The 26,430-nt window shown below is 44.8% G+C and overlaps 1 protein-coding gene across 1 annotated transcript in view; it reads right to left on the reverse strand.

Moving 5' to 3' along the window:
* FAM124A (family with sequence similarity 124 member A) overlaps nucleotides 1-26,430 on the reverse strand; it is a gene marked incomplete at both ends in the record, with an annotated part of 112,728 nt that overhangs the window by 65,825 nt on the left and 20,473 nt on the right. Inside the window, one exon of the mRNA XM_082859760.1 lies at nucleotides 18,052-18,785. Coding sequence (XP_082715886.1) covers nucleotides 18,052-18,785 — 734 coding nt within the window. The remainder of the gene's footprint in view (nucleotides 1-18,051; nucleotides 18,786-26,430) is intronic.

Below are 26,430 nucleotides of genomic sequence, written 5' to 3' on the forward strand. Positions count from 1 at the left end.
AGAGACAAGTGACAATAAAAACACAATGATCTGGGGCTTCCCTGGTGGCGCAGTGGTTGAGAGTCTGCCTGCTGATGCAGGGGACACAGGTTCGTGCCCTGGTCCAGGAGGATACCACATGCTGCAGAGCGGCTGGGCCCGTGAGCCATGGCCACTGAGCCTGTGCGTCTGGAGCCTGTACTCCACAACGGGAGAGGCCGCGGCATTGAGAGTCCCGCGTACCGCAAAAACAAACAAAAAAACCCCACAATGATCCAAAATCTATGGGACACAGCAAAATCAGTTCTAAGAGGGAAGTTTATAGCAATACAATCTTACCTCAAGAAACAAGAAAAATCTCAAACAACCTAACCTTACACCTAAAGCAACTAGAGAAAGTAGAGCAAACAAAACCCAAAGTTAGTAGAAGGAAAGAAATCATAAAGATCAGAGCAGAATTCAATGAACTAGAGATAAAGAAAACAATAGCAAAGGTCAATGAAACTAAAAGCTGCTTCTCGGAGACAATAAACCATATTAAAAACCCTTTAGGCAGACTCGTCAAGAAAAAAAGGGAGAGGACTCAAATCAACAAAATTAGAAATGAAAAAGGAGAAGTTACAATGGACACCACAGAAATATGAAGGATCATAAGAGATTACTACAAGCAGCTATATGCCAATAAAATGGACAACTTATAAGAAATGGACAAATCCTTAGAAGTGTACAAGCTTCCAAGAATGAACCAGGAAAAAATAGAAAATATGAACAGACCAATCACAAGTACTGAAATTGAAACTGTGATTAAAAATCTTCCAACAAACAAAAGTCCAGGACCAGATGACTTCACAGATGAATTCTACCAAACATTTAGAGAAGAATTAACACCTATCCTTCTCAAACTATTCCAAAAAATTGCTGAGGGAGGAACACTTCCAAATTCGTTCTACAAGGCCACCATCACCCTGACACCAAAACCAGACAAAGATATCATCAAAAAAGAAAATCACAGAACAATATCACTGATGAACACAGACGCAAAAATCCTCAGCAAAATACTAACAAACAGAATCCAACAACACACTGAAAGAATCATACACCACGATCAAGTCAGATTTATCCCAGGAAAGCAAGGATTCTTCAATATATGCAAATCAATCAATGTGATATTCCATATTAACAAATAAAGGAATAAAAACCATATGATCATCTCAATGGATACAGAAAAAGCTTTTGACAAAATTCAACACCCATTTATGATAAAAACTCTCCAGAAATTGGGCATAGAGGGAACCTACCTCAACATAATAAAGGCCATATATGACAAACCCATGGCAAACATCATTCTCAATGGTGAAAAACTGAAAGCATTTCCACTAAGAATGGAACAAGACAAGGATGTACACTCTCGCCATTCTTATTCAACATAGTTTTGAAAGTCCTAGCCATGGCAGTCAGAGAAGAAAAAGAAATAAAAGGAATCCAAATTGGAAAAGAAGTAAAACTGTCACTGTTTGCAGATGACATGATACTATATATAGAAAATCCTAAAGATGCCATCAGAAAACTACTAGAACTAATCAATGAATTTGGTAAGGTCACAGGATACAAAATTAACACACAGAAATCTCTTGCATTCCTATACACTAACAACAAAGAATCAGAAAGAGAAATTAAGGAAACAATCCCATTTACCACTGCAACAAAAAGAATAAAATACCTAGGAATAAACCTACCTAAGGAGGTAAAAGACCTGTACTCACAAAAGATAAGATACTAATGAAAGAAATCAAAGATGACACCAACAGATGGAGAGATATACCATGTCCTTGGATTGGAAGAATCACTATTGTGAGAATGACTGTACTACCCAAAGCAATCTACACATTCAATGCAATCCCTATCAAATTACCAATGGCATTTTTCACAGAATTAGAACAAAAATTTTACAAGTTGTATGAAAACACAAAAGACACAGAATAGCCAAAGCAATCTTGAAAAAGAAAAACGGAGCTGGAGGAATCAGGCTCCCTGACTTCAGACTATACTACAAAGCTACAGTCATCAAAACAGAATGGTACTTGCACAAAAACAGAAATATAGGTCAATGGAAGAGGATAGAAAGCCCAGAGATAAACCCAGGCACATATGGTCAACTAATTTATGACAAAAGAGGTAAGAACATACAATGGAGAAAAGACAGCCTCTTCAATAAGTGGTGCTAGGTAAACTGGACAGCTACATGTAAGAGAATGAAATTAGAACACTACCTAACACCATACACAAAAACAAACTCAAAATGGATTAAAGACCTAAATGTAAGACCAGACACTATAAACCTCTTAGAGGAAAACATAGGAAAAACATTCTTTGACATAAAGCACAGCAAGATCTTTTTTGACCCACCTCCTAGAGTAATGAAAATAAAGACAAAAAAGAAACAAATGCAACCTAATGAAACTTAAGAGCTTTCCCACAGCAAAGGAAACCATAAACAAGACGAAGACAACCCTTGGAATGGGAGAAAGTATTTGCAAATGAAGCAACGGACAAAGATTAATCTCTAAAATATACAAACATCTCATGGAGCTCAATATCAAAAAAGCAAACAACCCAATTAAAAAATGGGCAGAAGGGCTTCCCTGGTGGTGCAGTGGTTGGGAGTCTGCCTGCTGATGCAGGGGACATGGGTTCGTGCCCCGGTCCGGGAAGATCCCACAGGCCGCGGAGGGGCTGGGCATTTCTCCAAAGAAGACATATAGATGGCCAAGAGGCACATGAAAAGATGCTCAACATCACTAATTATTAGATAAATGCAAATCCAAACTACATTGAAGTATCACCTCATACCAGTCAGAATAACCATCATCAAAAAGTCTACAGGGCTTCCCTGGTGGTGCAGTGGTTGAGAGTCCGCCTGCCGATGCAGTGGACGTGGGTTCGTGCCCTGGTCTGGGAAGATCCCACATGCCGTGGAGCGGCTGGGCCCGTGAGCCATGGCCACTGAGCCTGCATGTCTGGAGCCTGTGCTCCACAACGGGAGAGGCCACAACAGTGAGAGGCCCACATATAGCTTAAAAAAAAAAAAAAGTCTAGAAATAAATGCTAGAGAGGGTGTGGAGAATGGGGAACCCTCCTATACCAGGGGTGGGAATGTAAATTGGTGCAGTCACTATAGAAAACAGTATGGAGGTTCCTTAAAAGACTAAAAATAGAACTACCATATGACCCAGCAATCCTACTACTGGACATATCTACTGAGAAAACCATAATTAAAAAGGACACATGTACCCCAATATTCATTGCAATACTATTTACAATAGCCAGGACATGGAAACAACCTAAATGTCCAATGACAGATGAATGGATAAAGAAGATGTGGTACATATACACAATGGAATATTACTCAGCCGTGAAAAGGAATGAAATTGGGTCATATGTAGTGATGTGGATGGACCTAGAGTCACTCATACAGAGTGAAGTAAGCCAGAAAGAGAAAAACAAATATCGTATATTAATGTATATATGTGGAATCTAGAGAAATGGTACAGATGGACCTATTTGCAGGGCAGGAATAGAGACACAGACGTAGAGAACCAACATGTGTACACAGAGGGGGAAAGGGAGGGTGGGACAAATCAGGAGATCAGGACTGACATATATACACTACCATGTGTAAAACAGATAGCTAGGGGGAACATGCTATACAGCACAGAAAGCTCAGGTCAGTGCTCTGTGACAACCTAGATGGATGGGATGGGGGTGGGGTGGGAGGGAGGTCCAAGGCGGGGGGATATAGGTATACATATAGCTGACTCACTTCACTGTACAGCAGAAACTAACACAACATTGTAAAGCAATTATACTCCAATAAAAAAGAAAAAACACTAGCAAACCAAATCCAGCAGCACATAAAAAGGATCATTCACCATGATTAAGTGAGATTTGTCCCAGGATGCAAGGATGGTTCAATGCATGGAAGTTAATCAATATGATACATCACATTAATAGAATGAAAGAAATATCAAATGATAATCTCAATAGATTCAGAAAAAGAATTTGACAAAATTCAACATCTGTTCATGTTAAAAATTCTTAACAAATTAGGTATAGAGGGAACATACCTCAACATAACATAGGCCTTATATAACACGCCACAGCTAACACCATACTCACTGGTGAAAGGTTGAAAACTTTTCTTCTAAGATTGGAAACAGGACCATGCTTCCCTCTCTCACCACTCCAATTCAACCCAGTACAGGAGTCTTAGCCAAAGCAATCAGGCAAGAATAAGATAAAAGCCATCAGCATTGGAAAGGAAGACGTAAAATGGTCTCTATTTGCAGATGACATGATTTTATATATAAAAAGTCATAAAAACTTCATAGCATCAAAAACAATACAATACTCAGTAATAAATTGAACCAAAGAGGTGAAGTTCTGTACACTGAAAACTGCAAGACACTGATGAAAGAAATTGAAGGAGGCACAGATGAATGGAAAGGTATCCCGTGTTCAGGGATTGGAAGAACTAATATTGTTAAAATGTTCATACTACCCAAAAACATCTATAGATTAAATCCAATCCCTATTAAGATTCCAACAGCAGTTTTTTTATAGAAATGGAAAAAAAAATTCTAAAATTTATATGGGACCACAAAAGACTCAGAATACCCAAAGCAATCCTGAGAAAGAAAAACAAATCTGGAGTCATCACAATTCTTGATTTCAAGCTGTATTATAAAGCTATAGTAATCAAAACAGTACGGTACTGTCATAAAAACACATGCATAGACCAATGGAACAAAAGATGCTCTGTTATGGTGGTAAGAAGAGTTATTTATTTTTTTTTTTAAGAAGAGTTATTTTTTTTAAAAAATCTCTAATTTCCAAAAATATTTTAGGTAATTTGGTTTGATTACTTTCTAATAAAAATATAATAACAACTTTAAAAATGAAAACATCAAACTAAAAAACTAATAATAGAACTACCATATGACCCAGCAGTTCCACTCCTGGTATATATCCAAAAAACCCAGAAACACTAATTTGAAAAGATATGCACCCCAATGTTCATAGCAGAATTATTCACAATTGCCAAGATATGAAAGCAACCTAAGTGTCCATCAACAGATAAATGGATAAACAATATGCAGTATATATATATACAATGGACTACTACTCAGCCATAAAAGAGAATGAAATTTTGCCATTTGCAGCAACATGGATGAACTTGGAGGGCATTATGCTAAGTGAAATAGAAACAGAAAGGCACTATATGCTATCACTTACATGTGGAATCTAAAAAATAAAACTAGTGAATATAACAAAAAAAAAGCAGACTCACAGATATAGAGAATAGACTGGTGGTTACCAGTGGGGAGAAGGAAGTGGGGAGGGGCAACATAGGGGTAGGGAATTAAGAGGTATAAACTATTAGGTATAAAATAGGCTACAAGGATATACTGTACAACACAGGAAATACAGCCAATATTTTATAAGTATAAATGAAGTATAACCTTTCAAAATTGTGAATCACTATATTGTACACCTGTAATTTATATAATACTGTATATCAACCATACATCAATAAAAAAGGATGCCTAATTGGGAGCTAACAAAAAATATATTAACACAAGAGGAAAATTCAGTGGACATTAAAATAGGTTTTTTGGCCCAGTGTTTGAAGGTTCAGCCATCCACTCAGAGCTGTCCGAACAGGATGTGGTCTAGATCGGTGGGATCTAGAGACCCAACTCCTAACTGCTGGCTTCCAGAAGGCTTCTGCTATGGTCTTCCTGTTTTCCCAGGCCTGGAGGGAGGCGCCCCTCCGGAGCACACCCTCTGCACCCCACTTTGCTGTACCACAGCTTGCACGTCACACTCCATGGAATGGTCTGGGATCCGTCATGAACTTGGAGCACAGGACTCTACTGTTCATCTCTGTCCATCTCCAGTACCATGTGTGACTGAGAGGAGATATTCAAAGTGTTTGCTAACTTGACCAGCTCCCCAAAGCGCTGGACCGTCCCCTTCTGTTGCAGTTTACCTACAGGCACCACGCGGTCGGCCTGCAGGGGACTGGCCCTACCTGCTGGTAGTCGCTTGCCACATGCAGAAACAGCAGCCCTTTCTTACAGGTCCACCACCAAACCAAACCCCTTTGGAAGCAGAGCCCTGGACAGACCAAACTAAATATGCTAAGTGAGACAAGTGAGACAGGCAAGCCACAGGGGAAAGCTGCTCTAAGACTGAGAGCAGAAAACACTGACTAAAATTCCTCATTTTCCTTCCTCTGCCTCAAAGATCTGATCCCAAGTCCTGCCAAGGTCTATAATCATAGTTCACTTCCTTTTTTAACCTAAAAGCAAATTACTCTTCCTTCCAGGCCTGAAAGAGCTATGATGTCACTTCCACATTCTGCGGGAATAGCAAACTCAGACGATGCTCTGGGAAATTATTTTCTAGGGGTGACTTTCAGCCAGCCTGGGCGATCTGCACAGATAAAATAACCCAGTGCAGGCAACGTGGTTGACTGAAAGAACCCCAGGGCGGGTGTAGCATGCTGGCGTGCCCAATGGCCTCCCATTCACTCAAACCCCTCCCTGCCTGCACGTGTGGACGCCCTGCCCCTTGGGTCACTGCACCTGCCCTGAGAACACCAGAGACCAAGGGGGAGGAGGGACAAGCTAACCGGTACTGAGTAGCTGCTGGGCATTGCACTTGGGGCTGGGAACAGGATACAAGCAGTTTCAGGAAGCTCTGAGCTCATCTTACAGACACCTCTTGTGACTTGTACTCTTTTTTTCTTTTAATTGAGATGTAATTGACATATAGCATTCTATTTGTTTCAGGTGTGCAGCAATGATTCAGTGCATGTAGTTTAAATTGTGAATAATCATCACAATACTGTGACTTGTACTCTTGACATTCTGTCCTGAGCCTGCTACTAAGTACGGTTATAATAATTTTTAAAAAGGGAATGTGCCCCAGGCAGTGCTTATCAAACATGAAGTGACAACTGGGTAGTCCTGCTTAGAATATCCTGAGCCCGGTGCACATGTAGAGAGGATGTTACAGACGTCAGCACCTGGGAGCTGGTTAGAAATGCAGGATCTCGGGCCCCACCCTGGACCTCCTAGATCCGAGTTTCTGAAGGCGGAGCCCAGGGATCTGTGATTTTCAGGTCTGCTGAAGCTTGAGAGGTGCCGGCAGAGGGAACACCCAGGTCCCGGCTGTGTTCCTCGGAAAAGAATAGGGAAGAGCACGTGCGACTTCCCTGGTGGCACAGTGATTAGGAATCCACCTGCCAATGCAGGGGACACAGGTTTGAGCCCTGGTCCAGGAAGATCCCACATGCCGCGGAGCAACTAAACCTGTGCGCCACAACTGCTGAGCCTGCGCTCTGGAGCCTGCGAGCCACAACTGCTGAGCCCGTGTGCCACAACTACTGAGCTCGCGTGTCACAACTACTGAAGCTGGCTCGCCTAGAGCCCGTGCTCCGCAACAAGAGAAGCCACCGCAATGAGAAGCCCACGCACCGCAACAAAGAGTAGCCCCTGCTCGCCGCAACTAGAGAAAGCCCGCGTGCAGCAACGAAGACCCAACGCAGCCAATAAATAAATAAATTTATTTATTTAAAAAAAAAAAGAAAAAGAATAGGCAACAGCACAGCCAGCATGGGTTCCTGAGTCAAATGTCCCCAAGTTTGCTCCCAGTCTCACCATTTGCCGTTGGTAATTCTGGGCATGGCAGTTACTGACCTACATCTCTGGGTGTGCGTCTGCAGGATGGGGGTACGGGTGGTCCCCGGCTGGTAGACGCGCTGAGAGGGTTAAGTAATGAAGGTATTAGAGTGCACTTAGCCTACAGTGTGGCAGCTCCTAGGCAAGCAATTAATATTCACTATCACACCATTATTATTTCTCGGGTAAACTCTTCCCTGCATAAGCCCCTCCCCAGACAAGAAGCTGACCGACTGGAGACGGTCTGTGTCCGTTTCTGGCAGCTAGAAGCAGAGGTGCCCAGCCTGCAGTGGGGACAGTGTTACATTGTCGCGTGTGTCGTTCGGCCCTCCCAGAGATGCTGGCTGACCCACCCCTTACTCTCCCACCTCTCCTGGGAGAAGAGGGGCTCAGCAGGAGAAGGGCTCCTGTCAGCATGGCCACTGTTCTCTCTGGGGCCCCCAGCCTGACGTGAGGGGTGGGGGGAGGCCACCCACTCATCCTCTTTGCCCCCTGCCCTGCGTTTAGCACCGGAGTCCCCCTTGCCATCAGCCAGCAGGCACTGTGGCCCAAGGAGTCCTCCCACGGGCGCCTCCTGTCACGGTCCCCTCCTCTGGGCCCTGGTCACTCTTCCTCTGCTTCTAACCACCAGCCAGGGCTCTCCCCCTGCTCAAGCCGCCTCCGTGGGCCTGCCCGGAACAGCCCCATGTCCCCACCTCTCTCCCCTTCTGTCTCCTTTTTTTAACAAATTCGTTCAACACTGAGTGTCTAATGTGTGCCAGACACCATTAGAGGCACTAGGGACTCAACGGTGGGGAAAACAGGGAAAGTCCCTGCCCTCCAGGTGCTCAGGTTCTGGTGGGAGGGACGGACAAGCCTCTATTCGGTCAACATGCAGTCAGTTAAAGGGAATGGCGCCATGGGGAAAAGGCAAGCAGGGCAGGAGTACGGCTGCCGGCATGTCCGTGTGTGCAGGAACAGGAGAGGGAGGTGCTCTTCATGCTGCGGCCGGGGAAGGCCTTGCTAGGGAGGGGACACGGAGCACAGACCTGACGAGGTGGGGGAGAAGGAACAGCCATGTGGCCAGCTGGATGGTGGGCAGAGGGACAGAGCAGACACAGGATGTTCTGAAGGGTCAAGAGTGAGGCCAGGGTGGTTGGGGCAGAGTGATGGGAGAAGAGCAGAGCAGGGAGGCAACCTACCACTGCGAGGAAACTGGTTTATACTGCACGAGAGATGGGACAGGTAGCCCCTGGGGGTTCTGAGCACAGGAGTCACATGATCTGGCTTACGTTCTAAAAGGACCTTCTAGCTGTCCAGTGGAGAAGTGAGGTAACTGGTCAGGAGGCTATCTGGGAGCTACTTTAGGTGGGGTGGGCAGGGAAGACATCTCTGAAACCTGAATGATGAGAAGGAACCAACCATGTGAAGATCCTGGAGGAGATCATTCCAGGCAGTAGGTGCAAAGGTCCTGAGGCAGGAATGAGTTTGCTGCATCTGAGGAAGAGAAAGCGGGCCAACGTGGAAGGCACAGAGCGAGCAGAAGGGAGAGAAGTGCGAGATAAAGCCAGAGAGGTGAGCCACTGATGGAAAGCCTTGGGCCTTGGTGAACATCTAGAAGGGCTGCCAGAGAATGGGAACCCTTTGGAGAGTTAATTTTGAGAGACATGATATGATGTACCTTTTATGATGATGCACATAACCACATGCATACAAGTTGTGCTTGGGATCCAAGGACAGCACGTTAAGAATTTCTGCTGTAGAGTCTAGATCTGGAGTGTGTCGGGTGAAGCGTCAATGCCTCACTTCAGTATTTGCTCAATTCTTTCCAACCATCACCCTCTTTATCGCCTAGTGCAGAATACGGTGTACTGTACCCCGCAAACAAAGAGCAGGCCTCTCTCTGCTTTCTTAAAAAACACGTCCCATCCTCATACGTTGCTGGTGGAAACGTAAAATGCCACAGCCACTACAGAAAACAGTATGGCAGCTCCTCTCCTCAAAAAAGTCAGCATACACTTACCATGTGACCCAGCAATTGCACCTCTGGGTACAAACCCAAAAGAAGTAAAAGCAGGGACCCAAAGAGGTATTTGCACACCCATGTTCACAGCAGCATTATTCACAACAGCCCAAAGGTGGAAGCGCCTCACCTGTCCATCACCGGGTGAATGGCTAAACAAAATGTGGCACGTTCATAACAGAATATTCAGATTTAAAAAGGAAGGAAATCTGACACGTGCTACAACTTGGATGAACCTTGAGGACATTATGCTAAGTGAAATAAGCTAGTTACACGAAAAGACAAATACTGTATGATCACACTTATATGAGATTCCTAGAGCAGTCAAGCTCATAGAGACAGAAGGTAGAATGGTGGTTGCCAGGGGCCGGAGGGAGGGGGTATGAGCCGTTACTGTTTAATGGGGACAGAGTTTCAGTTTTGCAAGATGAAAAGAGTTCTGGAGATGGATGGTGGTGATGGTTGCACTATGATGTGAGTGTAGTTAACACTCCTGAACCATACATTTTTAAATGGTTAAGACAGTAAATTTTATCGTTATGTGTATTTTACCGCAATTAAAAATATTTTAAAAGTCTGTGAAGCCCACTTAGTCCCTCAATTGCATCCTCATTAGCACCCATCTCCCTGTCCTCACAGCGCTGATGGCCCCAGTATTCCGGGACTGACTGTCTAGACAATCTCCTTGCTGGGTGAAGAAGACAAGTAAATGAGCTGGTGTGAATGAAATCTTAAAAGCTCTCCAGTGAAGACAGTCCTCGAGACTGAACCTGGCAGCCCTTTCAACTGGTAACAATTTTGCGTGTCAGGATTTCTTGTCTTTTAAATGCTACTTAAAACCCTTGGTTTAAGCCATCCCTGTTCTGCCTTATGAGGATGCAAAGGACAGCTGGCGACCATCCTCTATGGAAGAAGTCTTCCAAAGGCTTAGACGCCATTGTTAAATTACCTTACCTCTTCAAAGACATGGAGTGACCTGCTTTCCACATTTTTCCAGCCTAAAATTGCAGCTGCATTCTCTTTGTGAAACTGACCTTTGGGTCCTCAACTGTGCTTCTCTGTGTTTGGATGGACCCCAAATCACTTCTTAAGGTGTTTGGCCTTGCCCCTGGCACTCCCGTGGAAGACCTCCAAGGGAGGTGGTGGCCTATAGTTGAGGCCTGTGTCCTTGTCAGGCTCCTTAGAGCTCCCTAAGAAGACATCAACAGGGCTTCCCTGGTGGCACCGTGGTTGAGGATCCACCTGCCAATGCAAGGGACATGGGTTCGAGCCCTGGTCCGGGAAGATCCCACATGCCACGAAGCAACTAAGCCCGTGCACCACAGCTACTGAACCTGTGCTCTAGAGCCCACGAGCCACAACTACTGAAGCCTGAGCGCCTAGAGCCCATGCTCTACAACAAGAGAAACCACCGCAATGAGAAGCCTGCGCACCACAATGAAGAGTAGCCCCCGCTCGCCGCAACTAGAGGAAGCCAGCACACAGCAACGAAGACCCAATGCAGCCAAAAATAAATAAATAAATAAAATAAATTTATTTAAAAAAAAAAAAGAAGACATCAACATACAACCCAGCTTGGCTGAGTCGCAAGACATATGACTCCATCCTTTACCAGCTGTATGGAACAGGTGTACTCCGGGGACTCGGCTGGAAAGAAAGAAGCCAAGCTCACTGTCCCTCGCAATCTACCAAAAGCTTAGCTGCGAGAAACAAATTTGGGGAGATTCTCTGAAGGTGTATCCCTCCCTCTGGGATTCAGCCAAGGCCCCAGGAGCTGCAGGCAGGCACCGCCTTGTTTTGCCCAGCCTCCCTTTGTGCAGCGGCTTTGCTGCACGACATTTGGCCGGGCACCCTGCCCACCCTGCAGGCTCCGTGTAAGAAAGCCTTGCAAGGCCTCGATGCAGCTGTTCTAGAAAACAGTTGAGGGCAGGCTGCCGACACCTCACTGGACATGAGAAGGTGGGAGCAACGCCGCTCCCAGGACGCAGAACCTGGAATAGTTGTGCATCTGGAGCATAGTTTATTTTTGCCTCATGGATTCTAAATTGTATCACTGCTGATTTTCCAGTCTGTTTTTGCTGCTGGAGAACTCAAAATCAAAATTGGGGCCTATTTCTGGAAGAATGCTATCCACAGAACTTTCTGCAATGATGGAAATGTTCTGTATGTGTGCTAACCAATATGGCAGCCACCAGCCACATGGAGCTACTGAGGACTTGAAATGTTCTAGTGAGACTGAGGAACTGAATTATTTTAATTCACATAAATGTTAAATTTAAATGGCCACATGTGGCTAGTGGCTACCAGTTAAACAGCACAGCTCTCAGATAGGAAATGACATGCACTTTGGATGTCATACTCGGTTCACCTTACTTTCCTATCATTATTTTTCCTCTACTTCAAGTCCCTTTGGTATCTAATTATTTTGATTAATCTTTCTTGTATGATCTATATCTTTGTCAGCCAACGTAAGTCTTTTTATAAAAAAAATGTGGGAGCTACCTATAAATACAAGAACACCCCCAGGTAACGCAGCCATCTTCCCAACTTTTCTGACCAGATGCTCCTTCCCCCCACTTTTGTGAAATACAGAGTAATTAATACGTTCATTTAAGGGAAGGGAGTCCCAGGAATGGGGGAAGAGAAGACTTCTCTTCTGTTTCTATGTTCTGTTTCTTTATCTGGGTGTTGCTTATTCAAATGCTCAATTTGTGAAAATTCACGGAGCATATATGTGCACTTTTCCTTGTATATATCATTTATATTATTCTTCAATAAAAAGTACAGAGAAATGTATAAAGAGAACTTAATATGTTCAAAGTACAGTGTCAGTTTACTTCTAGTCCGTGTAACACAGATCTTGGCTATAGAAAGCTGTAGTTTCGATCATCAAGCATTAATGCAAATTTCTAAGATGCGTTTTCTAGAGGGACCTTGGGCAACATCTGATGCTGGCAACTCCCCACCCACCTCCTCTCCGCCTTTTCCCCCCTGAATCAGGCAATGCCAAGAAAGGAGAGGTGAGTATCAGGAGGTAGAAGGCTTTCTTTCCATCTAATCAGATCTTAGTTAAAAACATTTCCAAATTCTTATAAGAGGCTGAGCAGCTCCCAGAAACAAACCTCTCAGCTTTTCTCCTCCAGAGGAATTAAATGGCTGGAGGAGGTCTCTGAAATACGGAATGTTAACTCAGTGGGGCAGGATGAGGAACTGAAATGCAATCTATATTTTAAGAAAGCAACTAGAAACTACCCAACCAAGATTGCCTTCAACGTATAACTGCACCCAATGGAACAAAAGCATGTATGTTGAAAATGAAACCTGGGAAACACACTGCTAAGGAGAATGTAAAAAAAAAAAAAAAAAAAAGGTGTTCTCTCAACTGTGTCCCTCCCTCCACGACCAAAATATCTTAATTTTGCTAAAGAACAAAGTATAAATTTTTACTTTTAAAAGTAATTTGAAGAGGTGGGCAGGCGTATGTCTCATGCTAGAGCAGAGGACGGCTTTCTGCAGTGATGCAGTAAATAGTAACCTGTTCAAACGGCCATAATCAAGACCTGTGAGAGGGACTATGAGTCATTTCTGCCCACATTAATTTAACTCTCTGGAATATTACTGTTTTGAACAAAGGCCCAAACTCCTGAGACCGCATGATACAAATCTTTTTTTCTTACTCTTTTCACTCTTGGATGCTCTAAATTCAAAAGCCTGCACCCATACAGATTGTATAGCCATTTAAATCTGTGGCTTTTCTTTGAAATATTCTTTCAGTGATTCCTTTGAGTGGAGTTCAGGCCAAGCTTTCCTAATTTATTCTTTCATTTACGTTATTACAGGGATTGAGAGCAAAAAATATTCTAAATACTGCAAAAAGGAAAAAGTCCCTCAGAAACAATCACATTCATTTTGATCTTTTAGTATAAACAAAATCCTTTCATTAATTTTTACTTACAGAACTGCATTGTTTTGCATAAAAAATTGGCAGTCTTCAAACACAGAAGAAAACTTTTCTCACATTTCAAAAGGGATTATAAAACTGACACCACAGAAGTACAAAAGATCATAAGAGATAACCACAAGCAACTATATGCCAATAAAATGGACAACCTACAAAAATGGACAAATTCTTAGAAAGGTACCATCTCCCAAGACTGAACCAGGAAGAAACAGAAAATATGAACAGACCAATCACAAGCACTGAAATTGAAACTGTGATTAAAAAACTCTCAACAGCAGAAACTAACACACCATTGTAAAGCAATTATACTCCAATAAAGATGTTTAAAAAAAAAAAACTCAACAAACAAAAGTCCAGAACCAGATGGCTTCACAGGCGAATTCTATCAAACATTTAGAGAAGAGTTAGCACCTATCCTCCTGAAACTCTTCCAAAAAGCTGCAGAGGAAGGAACACTTCCAAACTCATTCTATGAGGCCACCATCACCCTGATACCAAAACCAGACAAAGATACCACACAAAAAAGGAAAATTATAGGCCAATATTACTGATAAACATAGACGCAAAAATCCTCAACAAAATACTAGCAAACCGAATCCAACAATAAAATAAAAGGATCATACACCATGATCAAGTGGGATTTATCCCAGGGATGCAAGGATTCTTCAATATATGCAAATCAATCAATGTGATACACCATATTAACAAATTGAAGAATAAAAACCATATGATCATCTCAGTAGATGCAGAAAAACCTTTTGACAAAATTCAACACCCATTTATGGTAAAAACTTTATAGAAAGTGGACACAGAGGGAACCTACCTCAACAAAATAAAGGCCATATATGACAAACTCATGGCAAACATCATTCTCAATGGTGAAAAGCTGAAACCATTTCCTCTAAGATCAGGAACAAGACAAGGATGTCCACTCTTGCCACTTTTATTCAACATAGTTTTGAAAGTCCTAGCCACGGCCATCAGAGAAGAAATAAAAGGAACCCAAATTGGAAAAAAGAAGTAAAACTGTCACTGTTTCCAGATGACGTGATACTGTACATAGAAAAGATGCTACCAGAAAACTACTAGTGCTCATCAATGAATCTGGTAAAGTTACAGGATACAAAATTAATACACAGAAATCTGTTGCATTTCTGTACACTAACAACAAAATATCAGAAAGAGAAATTAAGGAAACAATCCCATTTACCATGGCATCAAAAAGAATAAAATACCTAGGAATAAACCTATCTAAAGAGGCAAAAGATCTGTACTCCAAAAACTATAAGATGCTGATGAAAGAAATCGAGGATGACACAAACAGATGGAAAGATATACCATGTTCTTGGATTGGAAGAATCAATATTGTCAAAATGACTATACTACCCAAGGTAATTTACAGATTCAACACAATCCCTATCAAATTACCAATGGAATTTTTTTTGCAGATCTAGAACAACAAAATCTTAAAATTTGTATGGAAACACAAAAGACCCTGAATAGCCAAAGCAATCTTAAAGAAAAACGGAGCTGGAGGAATCAGGCTCCCTGACTTCAGACTATACTATGAAGCTACAGTAATCAAAACAGTGTGGTACTGGCACAAAGACAGATTTATAGATCAATGGAAGAGGATAGAAAGCCCAGAAATAAACCCATGTACCTACGGTCAATTAATCTATGACAAAGGAGTCAAGAATACACAATGGAGAAAAGACAGTCTCTTCAATAAGTGGTGCTGGGAAAACTGGACAGCCACATGTAAACGAATGAAATTAGAACACTCTCTAACACCATACACAACAATAACCCTCAAAATGGATTAAAGACCTAAATGTAAGACCCGATACTATAAAACCCTTCGAGGAAAACATAGGCAGAACACTCTTTGACATAAATCGTAGAAATATCTTTTTGGATCCACCTCCTAGAGTAATGAAAATAAAAACAAAAATAAACAAATGGGACCTAATAAAAACTTAAAAGCTGCTGCACAAAAAGAAAACTACCATAAACAAAATGAAAAGACAACCCACAGAATGGGAGAAAATATTTGCAAATGGTGTGACCAACAGGGGATTAATCTCCAAAATATACAAACAGCTCATGTAGCTCAATATCAAAAAAACAAACAATCCAATCAAAAAATGGGCAGAAGATTTAAATAGACATTTCTCCAAAGAATACATACAGATGGCCAAAAAGCACATGAAAAGATGCTCAGCATCGCTAATTATTAGAGAAATGCAAATCAAAACTACAATGAGGTATCACCTCACACCGGACAGAATGGCCATCATCAAAAAGTCTAACATACAATAAATGCTGGAGAAGGTGTGGAGAAAAGGGAACCCTCCTACACTGTTGGTGGGAATATAAATTGGTACAACCACTATGGAGAACAGTATGGAAGTTCCTTTAAAAACTAAAAACAGAGCTACTATATGATCCAGCAATCCCACTCTGGGGTATATACCCAGAGAAAACCACAATTTGAAAAGATACTTGCACCCCAATGTTCACTGCAGCACTATTTACAATAGCCAAGACATGGAAGCAACCTAAGTGTCCACTGACAGAGGAATGCATAAAGAAGATGTGGTACATATATACAATGGAATATTACTCAGCCACAAAAAAGAATGAGATAATGCCCTTTGCAGCAACATGGATGGATCTAGAGATTATCATACTAAGTGAAGTAAGTCAGAGAAAGACAAATATCATATGATATCACTTATATGTGGAATCTAAAAAAAATGACACAAATGAACTTATTTACAAAATAGACACAGACTCACAGACTTTGAAAACAAACTTACGGTTACCAAAGGGGAAAGGTGCGTGGGTGGGAGGGATAAATTAGGAGGTTGGGATTAACAGATACACACTGCTATACATAAAATAGATAATCAACAAGAACCTATTGTATAGCACATGAAACTCTACTCAATACTCTGTAATAACCTATATGGGAAAATAATCTGAAAAAGAATACATATATGTATAACTGAATCACTTTGCTGTACACCTGAAACTAACACAACACTGTAAATCAACTATAATCCAATATAAAATAAAAATTAAAAAATAAAACAAATGCTAGCTAGCATTTAGTTCAGTGAATAATAAAGCAATATTATTTCTTATTTGCATAGTTCAAAGGGAAATCTGAAAATTATCTATTTCCTCTAAATCGTAAATATCTCAAGGTGACCTTTTTGACTTGAGCCATGTGGCTGTAGTTTGAGCCAGGTATCTGTCATGTGCCAAATTCTCACTTCATTTTGCGATATGTGGATTATAGTTCTGATGTTTAATGCCCAAACCAACAAAAACTATGAAACTTTACCTGTGATTCAAGTAAATACAATCAGCACCTTTCAAGACAGTGTCGCCGAACTTGCTATCAACTTTCTCCTCTCAGGTAGCCGTATGTGAAAACTGAGATGCCAGAGGCAGAGGTGTTTCAGAAAGACAAAATCCTATATGCCTGGACGGATTTACCTGTTAATTCTAGAAAGCCTGGGTCTTGAAAGCATTTATCAGGTAGGGTAGGTATAGGACCTTCTTAAATCTGTATGCTGAACTTTGAATTCTAGAGTATAACTAATAACGTCTAAAGAGTTTGGGACAATCGCTGGAAGGATGGGAGGAGAAATGGGTCCAGTAATTGAGCCAAGACATTAACCACAGAACAGTCTACTGCATCCATTCCCTTCCATGTATTCACTCCCCCTTCCTAAGCTGAATGAAAGAAGCTCCAGAGGCATCACGTACTCCTTAAAAGAAGAAAGTCATTTCCAATGATCACTGAATTTGAACCACCTATTGCCCAGTAGCAGAAGGGTGGAAGGGTAGAAGGGGGGGAGGCACCAGAGCGATAAAGAAAACAGGTATCTTCTCTACTGAACGTCAACATAGTTTACAATTGTCATAGACGGGTTTTCCTGAAATTCCTTTGTGGAAGTGAAGAATTCATTGGTAAAAACTCCCTACTTGTGAGGGAGTAGATTAAGGAATCTTTAATACCAAATCCCCTGGGATATCAGTTCATTCTAAATCCCCGGGAGCCACAAGCATTTCGTGGATGCTCCAACAGGTGGGTGAAGAGGCGCTAGAGGAATCGGCCGTTGCTTGCCTGGGGCACATGGCCACGGCAGCTAAGTGAAAACTCTTTAATTAGAGTATGGACACCTTGACTTGATCTACGAGCCAGACAGAGGGTCACTGACCTCCCTTTTTTCTTAACTCACTGTTCTGTAACAGGTACTAACCAGGGTTTCTGGCAGAACCAATTCACTTGTTTCTCTGTTCTCCCCAAGTGGAGATAGACACAGACAGACAGACTTCCCCCAAGGTACCTGCAGAAGGATCTTGTTCCCATCGTGGTCCTCCGTCTGCCAGCGTCCCTCGCTGATGGGCCTGCAGGGGTTGGGCAAGAGAGGCACCAGCTCGCCAATGTCCTTGACTCGGAACTCCAGCACGGAGGAATCAGTGGGGACCGGGGTCTGGTCACAGGGCAGTCTCTTCAGGGAGAACTGGATGTCCACATCCAGACTGGAGAAAATGGGGAAGATGCAGAAGTCCGTTTTCCTCTGGCTGGGGCTCCGCCTGAGTAGCAGCTCGTAGAACTTGAGGATGTCGGCGTAGTTGTCATGGCGACAGTAGATGGTGAAGCGCACGATTTCCTTGCCGTAGTGCACAGGCCGGATGGCCCACAGCGGTGTCCCCGGGGCCAGAGTGAAGAACTCCTGGCTGCAGGGCAGGTAGGGCAGAAACCTGCTAGGCACGCGCTCCGTGTGGTGATGGCGCCAGGGCGGCCGCTGCAGCGTGCGGTGCAGCTGCAGGATCTGCTCCTCGCCGTACTCCTCCTGCAGGAAGAGGACCACCGCCAGGGCTGGCTGCGCCACCTTGGGGGCCTTCCTCCGCCGCCGGGACGCCCTCCTCTCAGAGACCCTGAACAGCTGGAGGTCTGGGTGGATCCAAGCCAAGACCTTGTCGATGGCCTCCTGCAGGGGTCGGGATTCCCCTGGGTCTGCGATTATGTGGACGCTGACCAAGAAAGGGTCCTGCGCTTCCTCCACGGAGAGCTCACCTAGCAGCACAAAACAAAACCCAAGAAACAAATGGTGACTATTTCATTGAGGTGTCCCGTGATAACATGCAAGGCCTCGGGCAGGAAGAGAAGCTAAATTTTAACTGAACGGACTCCTTGATTGTTTTGAAATTCTGATCCCAAGCTCCCGTGCAAATACTCCTGTTGCAGCACCCTGGCAGCCCCAAACTCAAGAACTATGACTCACACTGGTTCCCAAGCTGGGCGCTGTCAGGACAACCTTGGTGTGGTGCTTCCTCAGGTTGAGCGTATTTTCTATTGAACAGCACAGAGTCAAGTCTCCATGGGTTTGGAAAGGATAACAGGGCCATTAGGGAAGATGCTGTAGCCCTAAGTGCACACCATTTAGAATTTCCTTAGGCAACTGCAGTGCCTTCCCCCACAAATGGTCCCTATATCATTGCACTTCTTTGGTTTGCTTATTTCACTGGTTTGTTCATTCATTTAACATTTATGGAATCCTTTCTTCACCAGGCACTTACTCTAATTGACACATCAAGCCCTGGCTGGTGAGGCATCCTGCCAACTGTGTCCTGATGGTAGGGAGGCCGGGTGGTGACCATCTTGCTGCTCGAGACACAGGGAAGAACGGGGAGGCGAGGGAGGGGGGAAGGGGGCGAGCACCGTGTTCTTGCTGTCAGAGCTGCCAGGGGCCGTGGTTAGGGGTGGGGTGACGCATGGTCGGACCATCATTGCCTGTGTCCTGCTGCCTTTTGGGCCCCTCCTCAGGCCATGTCCACCCAGAAGCCCACACGTCCTGATTGGGTCAGTTCCCCTCCCCGTGTCCTCTGGCAGAACAGCGAATTCCAAGTGTGAAGGTGACCATTTACCTGGGCAACCTTCTCGCATGGGGTGAACAGTTTGCCAGCCACACTGGCATATTTCTACTTTAAAAATATTCAGCGTATTTCACCAAGTAACCCGATAAAAGGCCTGTTCTTGCTCATGATGGCTCCTCTTGCATTTATTTAAGTTGTGTGACCGTCCAAGGGAAGCCAAGGAAACTTCAAGTCTATTGTGACTTGGAGGGCGAGATTCATCTAGAATCTAGACCTGTCTGCACACACATGCCTCACGATGTCCGCTAGGGTATCAGGCACAGGGCGATCACGGGGTCGGTAACGTTTGAGAAACATGATGTGCTTTTAGGAACCATCACCTTGATCAGTTTGCAGGATGAAAGGTGATTTTTTTGTAGTTAAACAAGACATTCCAAGTGGGTTTACAGGTACATTTCATCACAAGCACCTATGATAACATGGTCTTCATTTTGCTGGAGCAAAACCTGTCTGAATTTGCATTCGAACCCTGACTGTTAAATATCTCACTTGGGAACAGTTAGCTCAGTTTCTTGTTGCCTTCTTTCTCCTTCACTCATTCCCCCACACATTTCTTGAGCAATAAATATGTACCAGGCACTGGGAGACAAGGGAGCTGGCACCATGACTACGGGGGAGTCCATTTACATAGACTCTGGTGTGACTAGTGCCCTCTTAGAGTTGTACAGTGTAGGACCTGCATAGCCACAGGCAGCAGCCATAAAGAACCATAAGCCACAAATGAGAACTTCATGACTTAGCTGGGAAACACCAACATAAAGATTAAAATTCAATCTGATATAAGTCTATAGGAAATACGATAGAGTAGCATCTCAGGTGGAGGGGAGATTCTAAAGTCACCATGACATAAACATTTACTATAGACACTATTACCACTGATAGTCCCTTGAATTTCCAGGATAGAACTGGAAGGTCCTGATGTGCAACAAGACCACGCATCCAGATAGATGTTCCTTTGGTTGAACAGCAGATGAAATAAAGGCTTGCTGCCTGGTTGTTATAAAAGAAGAGTCTTGTATCATTAAACACGAGATGCCCGCTCAGTAGGTTGTGCCTTTTATGCTACAAGAGGCTTTCGGGAGCTGAAGAGGATTCTGAAACCAAAGGATGACTAAGGTAACAGCAAAGTCAAGTCTCGGTACTCCCACAATCACGGAGTAGAACGGTGGGTGGAATTATTTAAGCTCTGCCTCTCTTTCTCCCTCTGGCTAAGCATATTCTCGAATTGCTATGAGTTAAGTATGAGCATGATGCAATTGCAGTTTACTACCACATCACAAAGGAAGGAGCAATTTTTTCTCCAGAGGGCTTCTGAGAGGGCTTTCTGGAAGATGCTCCAGGTGAACTGCGTCTTGAAGGGTCGATGATATCTCACTTACAATAACCTCAGATATGGGGGAGATCACGGCAGGAAGAGGGAAGACTGTTTATGAAGGCACAGAGCTGTGTGAAAAACAAGCACATTTGGAAAGGGGTGGTGAGTAATTCTGAAACATGGCAACAGATACAGCAGGAAAACTGGATTGCGGCCAAGCTGTACAGGGCTTCAGCTCAATCCGGCAGTGATAAGGGGCAGTGGAAATTTTTAATAAAGGGATGCTGGGATCAAGTCAGGGGCGGTCGGCTATAAGCGAAGCAAGAAGTTAGAAGATGAGTGAAGAGTCTAGGTCAGGATAACAAGGACGTGGGAGATTGCATTATGGGCCCTGGTTCTTTATCTTACCCTGTCACCTTGCTCTCTGCCATGTGGCTTTGTAGTTCCTTCCACTAAATGGCTGTAGTGCATTTCCCCACCCTTTGACTTCAAATGAGACCATACGCCTAGCTTTGGCCAACAGAAATAGCGGCATGTGTTCTGGCTTGTTTCTTGTGCTTCTAACGTTTCCATGAGAAGAACATGCTCGGGCCAGCCCACTGGGGCCAGAAAGGAGTATGAGGGCGACGTGGACCCGAGCCAGCCTAGCTGAGCCAAGCCTCCATCAGCCGGGCTCAAGACACTCAAAGACACCCAGCAGATCTTGGTCTGGAACCGCTGACCCAAGACACATGGGAAATGATAAATGACTGCTGTTTCGAGCCACGGCTTGGGGTTGGCTCAAAACACACAGCAACACTTTCAGAGGGTGTACAGAAGAGGGCTAGTCTCACAGGCTATTTAGGAAGCACGTGGAGCCCACAGGCCTGGAGGTAGGAGCAAGAAAAGCAGGAGAGGAGTTGACCTTGATGTTTCTGGCTTGAGCAACTCATCTGATGTTGATGCTTAACTGAGACAGAAAACAGAGGAAGAAGGGCAGGTTTGCGGGGAAAGATAAGGAGATCCACTTTGGCCATGCTGGCTTGTGATGCCCGATTGACTTCCAGCAGGGATGTCCTGTTGGCAACTGGACCTGTGTGTTGCTGAGGTGATGTGCTGAACATAAGCATGGACCAGTTACCTTTCGGCCACATTCCCGCTTTCATACAGTTATCTCGTGTGTGCCCTGTTTTGATATGAACCAGTGAAAATTCATCTTGGTGGCTTAAAAAACAACTGGAATTCATAGATTATTCTGGTCCTTTGCTCGCTCTTTCAGCTCACCTGGCTACTTTGTTTCACTGAACACAAGCACCACTAGCAGCAGGAGTGAAGTGGAAACAAGAGCAGTGAAAACACAAACCAATGACATTTCCTGCCCGTCAGTAGCTCCAGGAGGTACCACAGTCGCCTACGATGGATATTCCACTTTTCTGTGGTGCCCTGATCGCCCACCAGTGGAGACGTGATGTCACTAAACAGTTGTGAATGCTCACTATAAATGGAAGGTGTAGAAAGGCTTTGAATAATCTGGGGATGAAGACATTCACTTGAGAAAACTACCGATGATTTCCACAAGGGGAAAAAAGGACACGTGGAGTAGCAAGAGTGTTTGGGAAAGGAAGTTGTCAGAGCGTCAGCCGGTCCCATTAAGATCCTAACCCCACACTCAGCGTGTGCGTGGCCATGGATGTGGGGTGATGCTGCTGCGTGACACACAGATGACATTCACTGGGGGCCAGTGTTCTACATGTACGAGCTCATGGGATCCTCACAACAACCCCAGAAGCCGGGGGGGCGGGGAGGGTCGCTCCCCTTGTCCTCACTTCAGAGAGCAGGATATTGAGGCACAAAGAGGCGAAGGAACCTGCCGAGGGCACAGAGGGAGGGAGCGGGCAGGCACCTGGCTATGGCATGAGGTCTGTGTGCACAGTTCCCCCGCGGTTCTGCACAGAAGTACTTGTTTCCCAGCCGAAGGGGCAGCTTTCACTCTCCAGCCATTTCTGGCCACGCTTCTGCTACTTCACCTCTCTCTCCTGCTCGCTTCTGATTGGCTGGCTTCTCGGCCACCAGTCCATAGCTTCCGGTCATGGACACCCCTTTACATCTCTTTCTTCTGGCCCTGGGTCTCTGAGGAAGACTGTCAGAAACCGCCTCCCTGAGGGCACACACCCAGGTCTTTGCGATGTGAGCGCTGCCCTCAAGGGGAAGTGCAGGGCAGCACTGCAGGTGGGCACAACAGTGACAGAAAAGCAAGAGAGTGACAAGGGAAAGCAGACGGGTGTGGGAGGCCTGGGTGAGAAGAGGCCCGGGGTAAGTCAGCTTCTGAGTCTCCGAGACAGAGCTGTCAGGGTGCTCAGTCGGCCACCTCTATGGGCGGCACAAAGGTTTCCCAGGGAGCAGGAACAAAGGCCATGCAGAAGCCTGCATGGCTGAGTGGATGTTTACAGCTTTGCAAAAGGGCAAGATGCCCAGCTTCGGAGCAGGGAGGGGGCTGAAAGGCACTCGACCAAGCACGGCTCACCCGGGATGCAGCCCTCATCAAGCAAGCAAGGAGGACGAAGACCCGACCCCAGAGCTCCCTCTTCACCGTGTGAACCACAGAGACGTAAGCGGCTAATACCCTGCTGCTGAGAAGAGCCGGGGGAATGAGTGGTGGCATTAGTGCGCTCTGGCCGTCGCCAGCATGTGCCCACTGCATGTGACCCTGAAATAAACAGGCTCAAAGGGGCACAGAATGCAGCCCCACACCATCACCGTCATCGGGTGCTGGGGTTACGCACGCCCAGAGCAAACCTGCCCCCGTGGAGCTAGACAGGACGCCAAGTGTTTGAGGGGATGAAGAGAAAATGTGAATAATTAATTGACATGAAAAGCCTCTCCGCCTCCCTGGAGGAGCAGAGACGCTGCGACTGTAGGATATGCCTTTATCATATCTATTACACGTCCTCTCAAAGGCCCTCAGAGAGCACCTGTTCGGCTAGGGCAGGACACAGACCCAAACCGGCCAATGGGCGGATCTCCCCAGGGCTGGAGAGAGATCGGAGCTGTTCACAAAGCTTTCCAACTAGCTTATGCTTCCCAAGAGGACAAAGAAGATTCTTTCCCATGTGATCATTTACAATTAGATTTTCCTTGGATAATGTAAAACACAAACTGTAAGGAAAGCACTGCACCAGTTCAGGCCTTCTATGAGGCAGAAAGTGTATTATTAACCTGAGGATTTGTTCCATTTTCCCCAGTGTATCCCCTCTTTTTCATAAGTGTAACAGAAAGTAACTTAGACAATAACAACCATGTATTATGTTCTTATTATTTGTCAGACACTGTCCTAAAAGCTTTACTATATATATTATCTCATTTAATCTTTAAAACACCACCATGCTAAAGGTGTATTCTTTCTCCCCATCTTGCAGGTGAAATGGTAACTGACCCGCCAAAGGCCATTCGGCTGGAGAAGGACGGCGTGTCTGTGCGCCTCACCATGTGCTTTTTCTTGCCTCTTGAGTCCACCATCCTTAGAATCATCCTGCCCTGAACCTCGGCCTGCCTGGCTGGGCTCTGAAACTGTGGCTGGGCTCCATCAGGAAATGTGGGTGGGTGATTCTGCCGCAGACGGACTGACCGGTACACCTGGACAGTTTCTGGCAATCCCTGACCCACGTGGTACACCTGGACAGTTTCTGGCAATCCCTGACCCACGCGGTACACCTGGACGGTTTCTGGCAATCCCTGACCCACGTGGTATACCTGGAGAGTTTCTGGCAATCTCTGACCCACGTGGACATCCTAAGTCTGCTGGCGGACAGGGAGGGGACTGAGGTCCTTCTGCTTGTTGACAGATGTCCTTATGCTGGTCCTCCCACTTGGCTATCTCAATGCTGCCTCACTGCGAGTGGGACCCCTCACTGCCACTCTCTTGCCCGCACTGTCCCCTGCTGTCCAGTGCCTGCCAGACTGCCCTCCTCCCAGAACTGGCAAACTGATGTGTCCCAAAGACACTGACTTCCCAACAGCAGGTACGTCTCTAATTGAAGGTCCAGATCGCTCATTCCAAAGGGAGTGCCTGGCCAAGTCTCAGGATATGACAAGCTCAGATACCCCTTTCTAGAATTTCTGGGCAATGACTGATGTCTCCTGTCATTTTATCCACCATTTATCACTGACAGTTTGCAATTCAGTGGCCATCACTTACTTAACCAAGGAATGTTTATTGAGCACCTACTACCTGCCAGGCACTGTAGGATACAGTGGTGACTAAAAGAGTCTCTGCCTTCATACAACTTATAATCTAGTAGTGGGAGATAGACAATAAAATATATAAGATGAAGTCAGGTACCTAAATGCAATAGACACTTCACTGAACAAACCCATGTTCAATGTGGGTACAACAAGGGGTTTCCAAGGCAGTAACCTTACAATCCCCTGAATAAACTGCCCTGGACGTTCCAGCGCCATAAGAACCACAGGGCCCCAGACACACCCAGGAGGCCAAGAGTCTGAACAAGGGCACCTCCAGCTGCTGCAGGCTGTATGGTTTAGGCAATCTGGCCCTGGAGCTTAGCTTGAGTCCCTGTAACCTCAAATGCAGGAGGCTGAATAAACTCCTGATTTGCATTTCTAGAGCCCCACTCTGCAGCACCCAACAGTTCAGGGGCTTGGATGTGTGGTCTGTCAACCAGACACATGTGACCAAGTGGCGGAAAACCCACAGGAGACAGTGGACCAGGTGTGTCAGAAAGACATGCCCAGGGCCTAGGGTGATGCTGTGAAGAAAGATTAGGTCAGAAAGCAGGAGGGAAAGAAGCTCCAGAATGACAATGAATATAAAACCTGCTACGTTAAAGTGGCACAGGGGGCCAACCTCCCCACATCAAGCTGCTTGGTCTTCCCAGAATGCCTGAAATAAAAGCTCCCAGAAAGGGGTTTCCAAATTCCTTCCTGGGAGAGTCTATTCATCCGGAATATAATGAATAACCTGCCTTCAGTTTTTTGGGGGTTTTTTTTCACAGTTTTTTTTTTTATAGCCAGTTCTTGGAACCTCTGAACTAATTAAAAAGTTGAAGCAATCCCCTTTGTCCCTGACAACACTTAAAGTCTAAGACGTTCTCAATTCTCAGTAATTTTGGTTGGCCTGTAACTTTGAGCTATGAAAGGGGCAAGGCTGGTCCCAGTGCCAGCCCCAGACTGCAGTCAAAATGAGACGCAGGGTTGGGAATAGTGGCAATCTGGTGGCAATGAGGTGACATGCAGAGTATTTAATATAGGGGATCCAAAATGCGTCCATAATATAGATAAAATGCATCTCCTCCTTCAGCCTGAATTCACAGAACTTTCCTGTAACTGAAGAATGGAATATAGGCTGAAGAGACTAAGCCCAAAACTCTCTTTTCCTTTGACAGAGGAGAACACTATGGCATCTTTCTGACCCTTAGGCCCTCTCAAGACTTTGTAGGAAGTACGGCTTTGCCGTCCCTGTAGTTATTTGACG

The sequence above is a fragment of the Leucopleurus acutus genome (assembly GCF_964270905.1).
Source record: "Leucopleurus acutus genome assembly, chromosome: 18".
Lineage (NCBI taxonomy): Eukaryota > Metazoa > Chordata > Mammalia > Artiodactyla > Delphinidae > Leucopleurus > Leucopleurus acutus.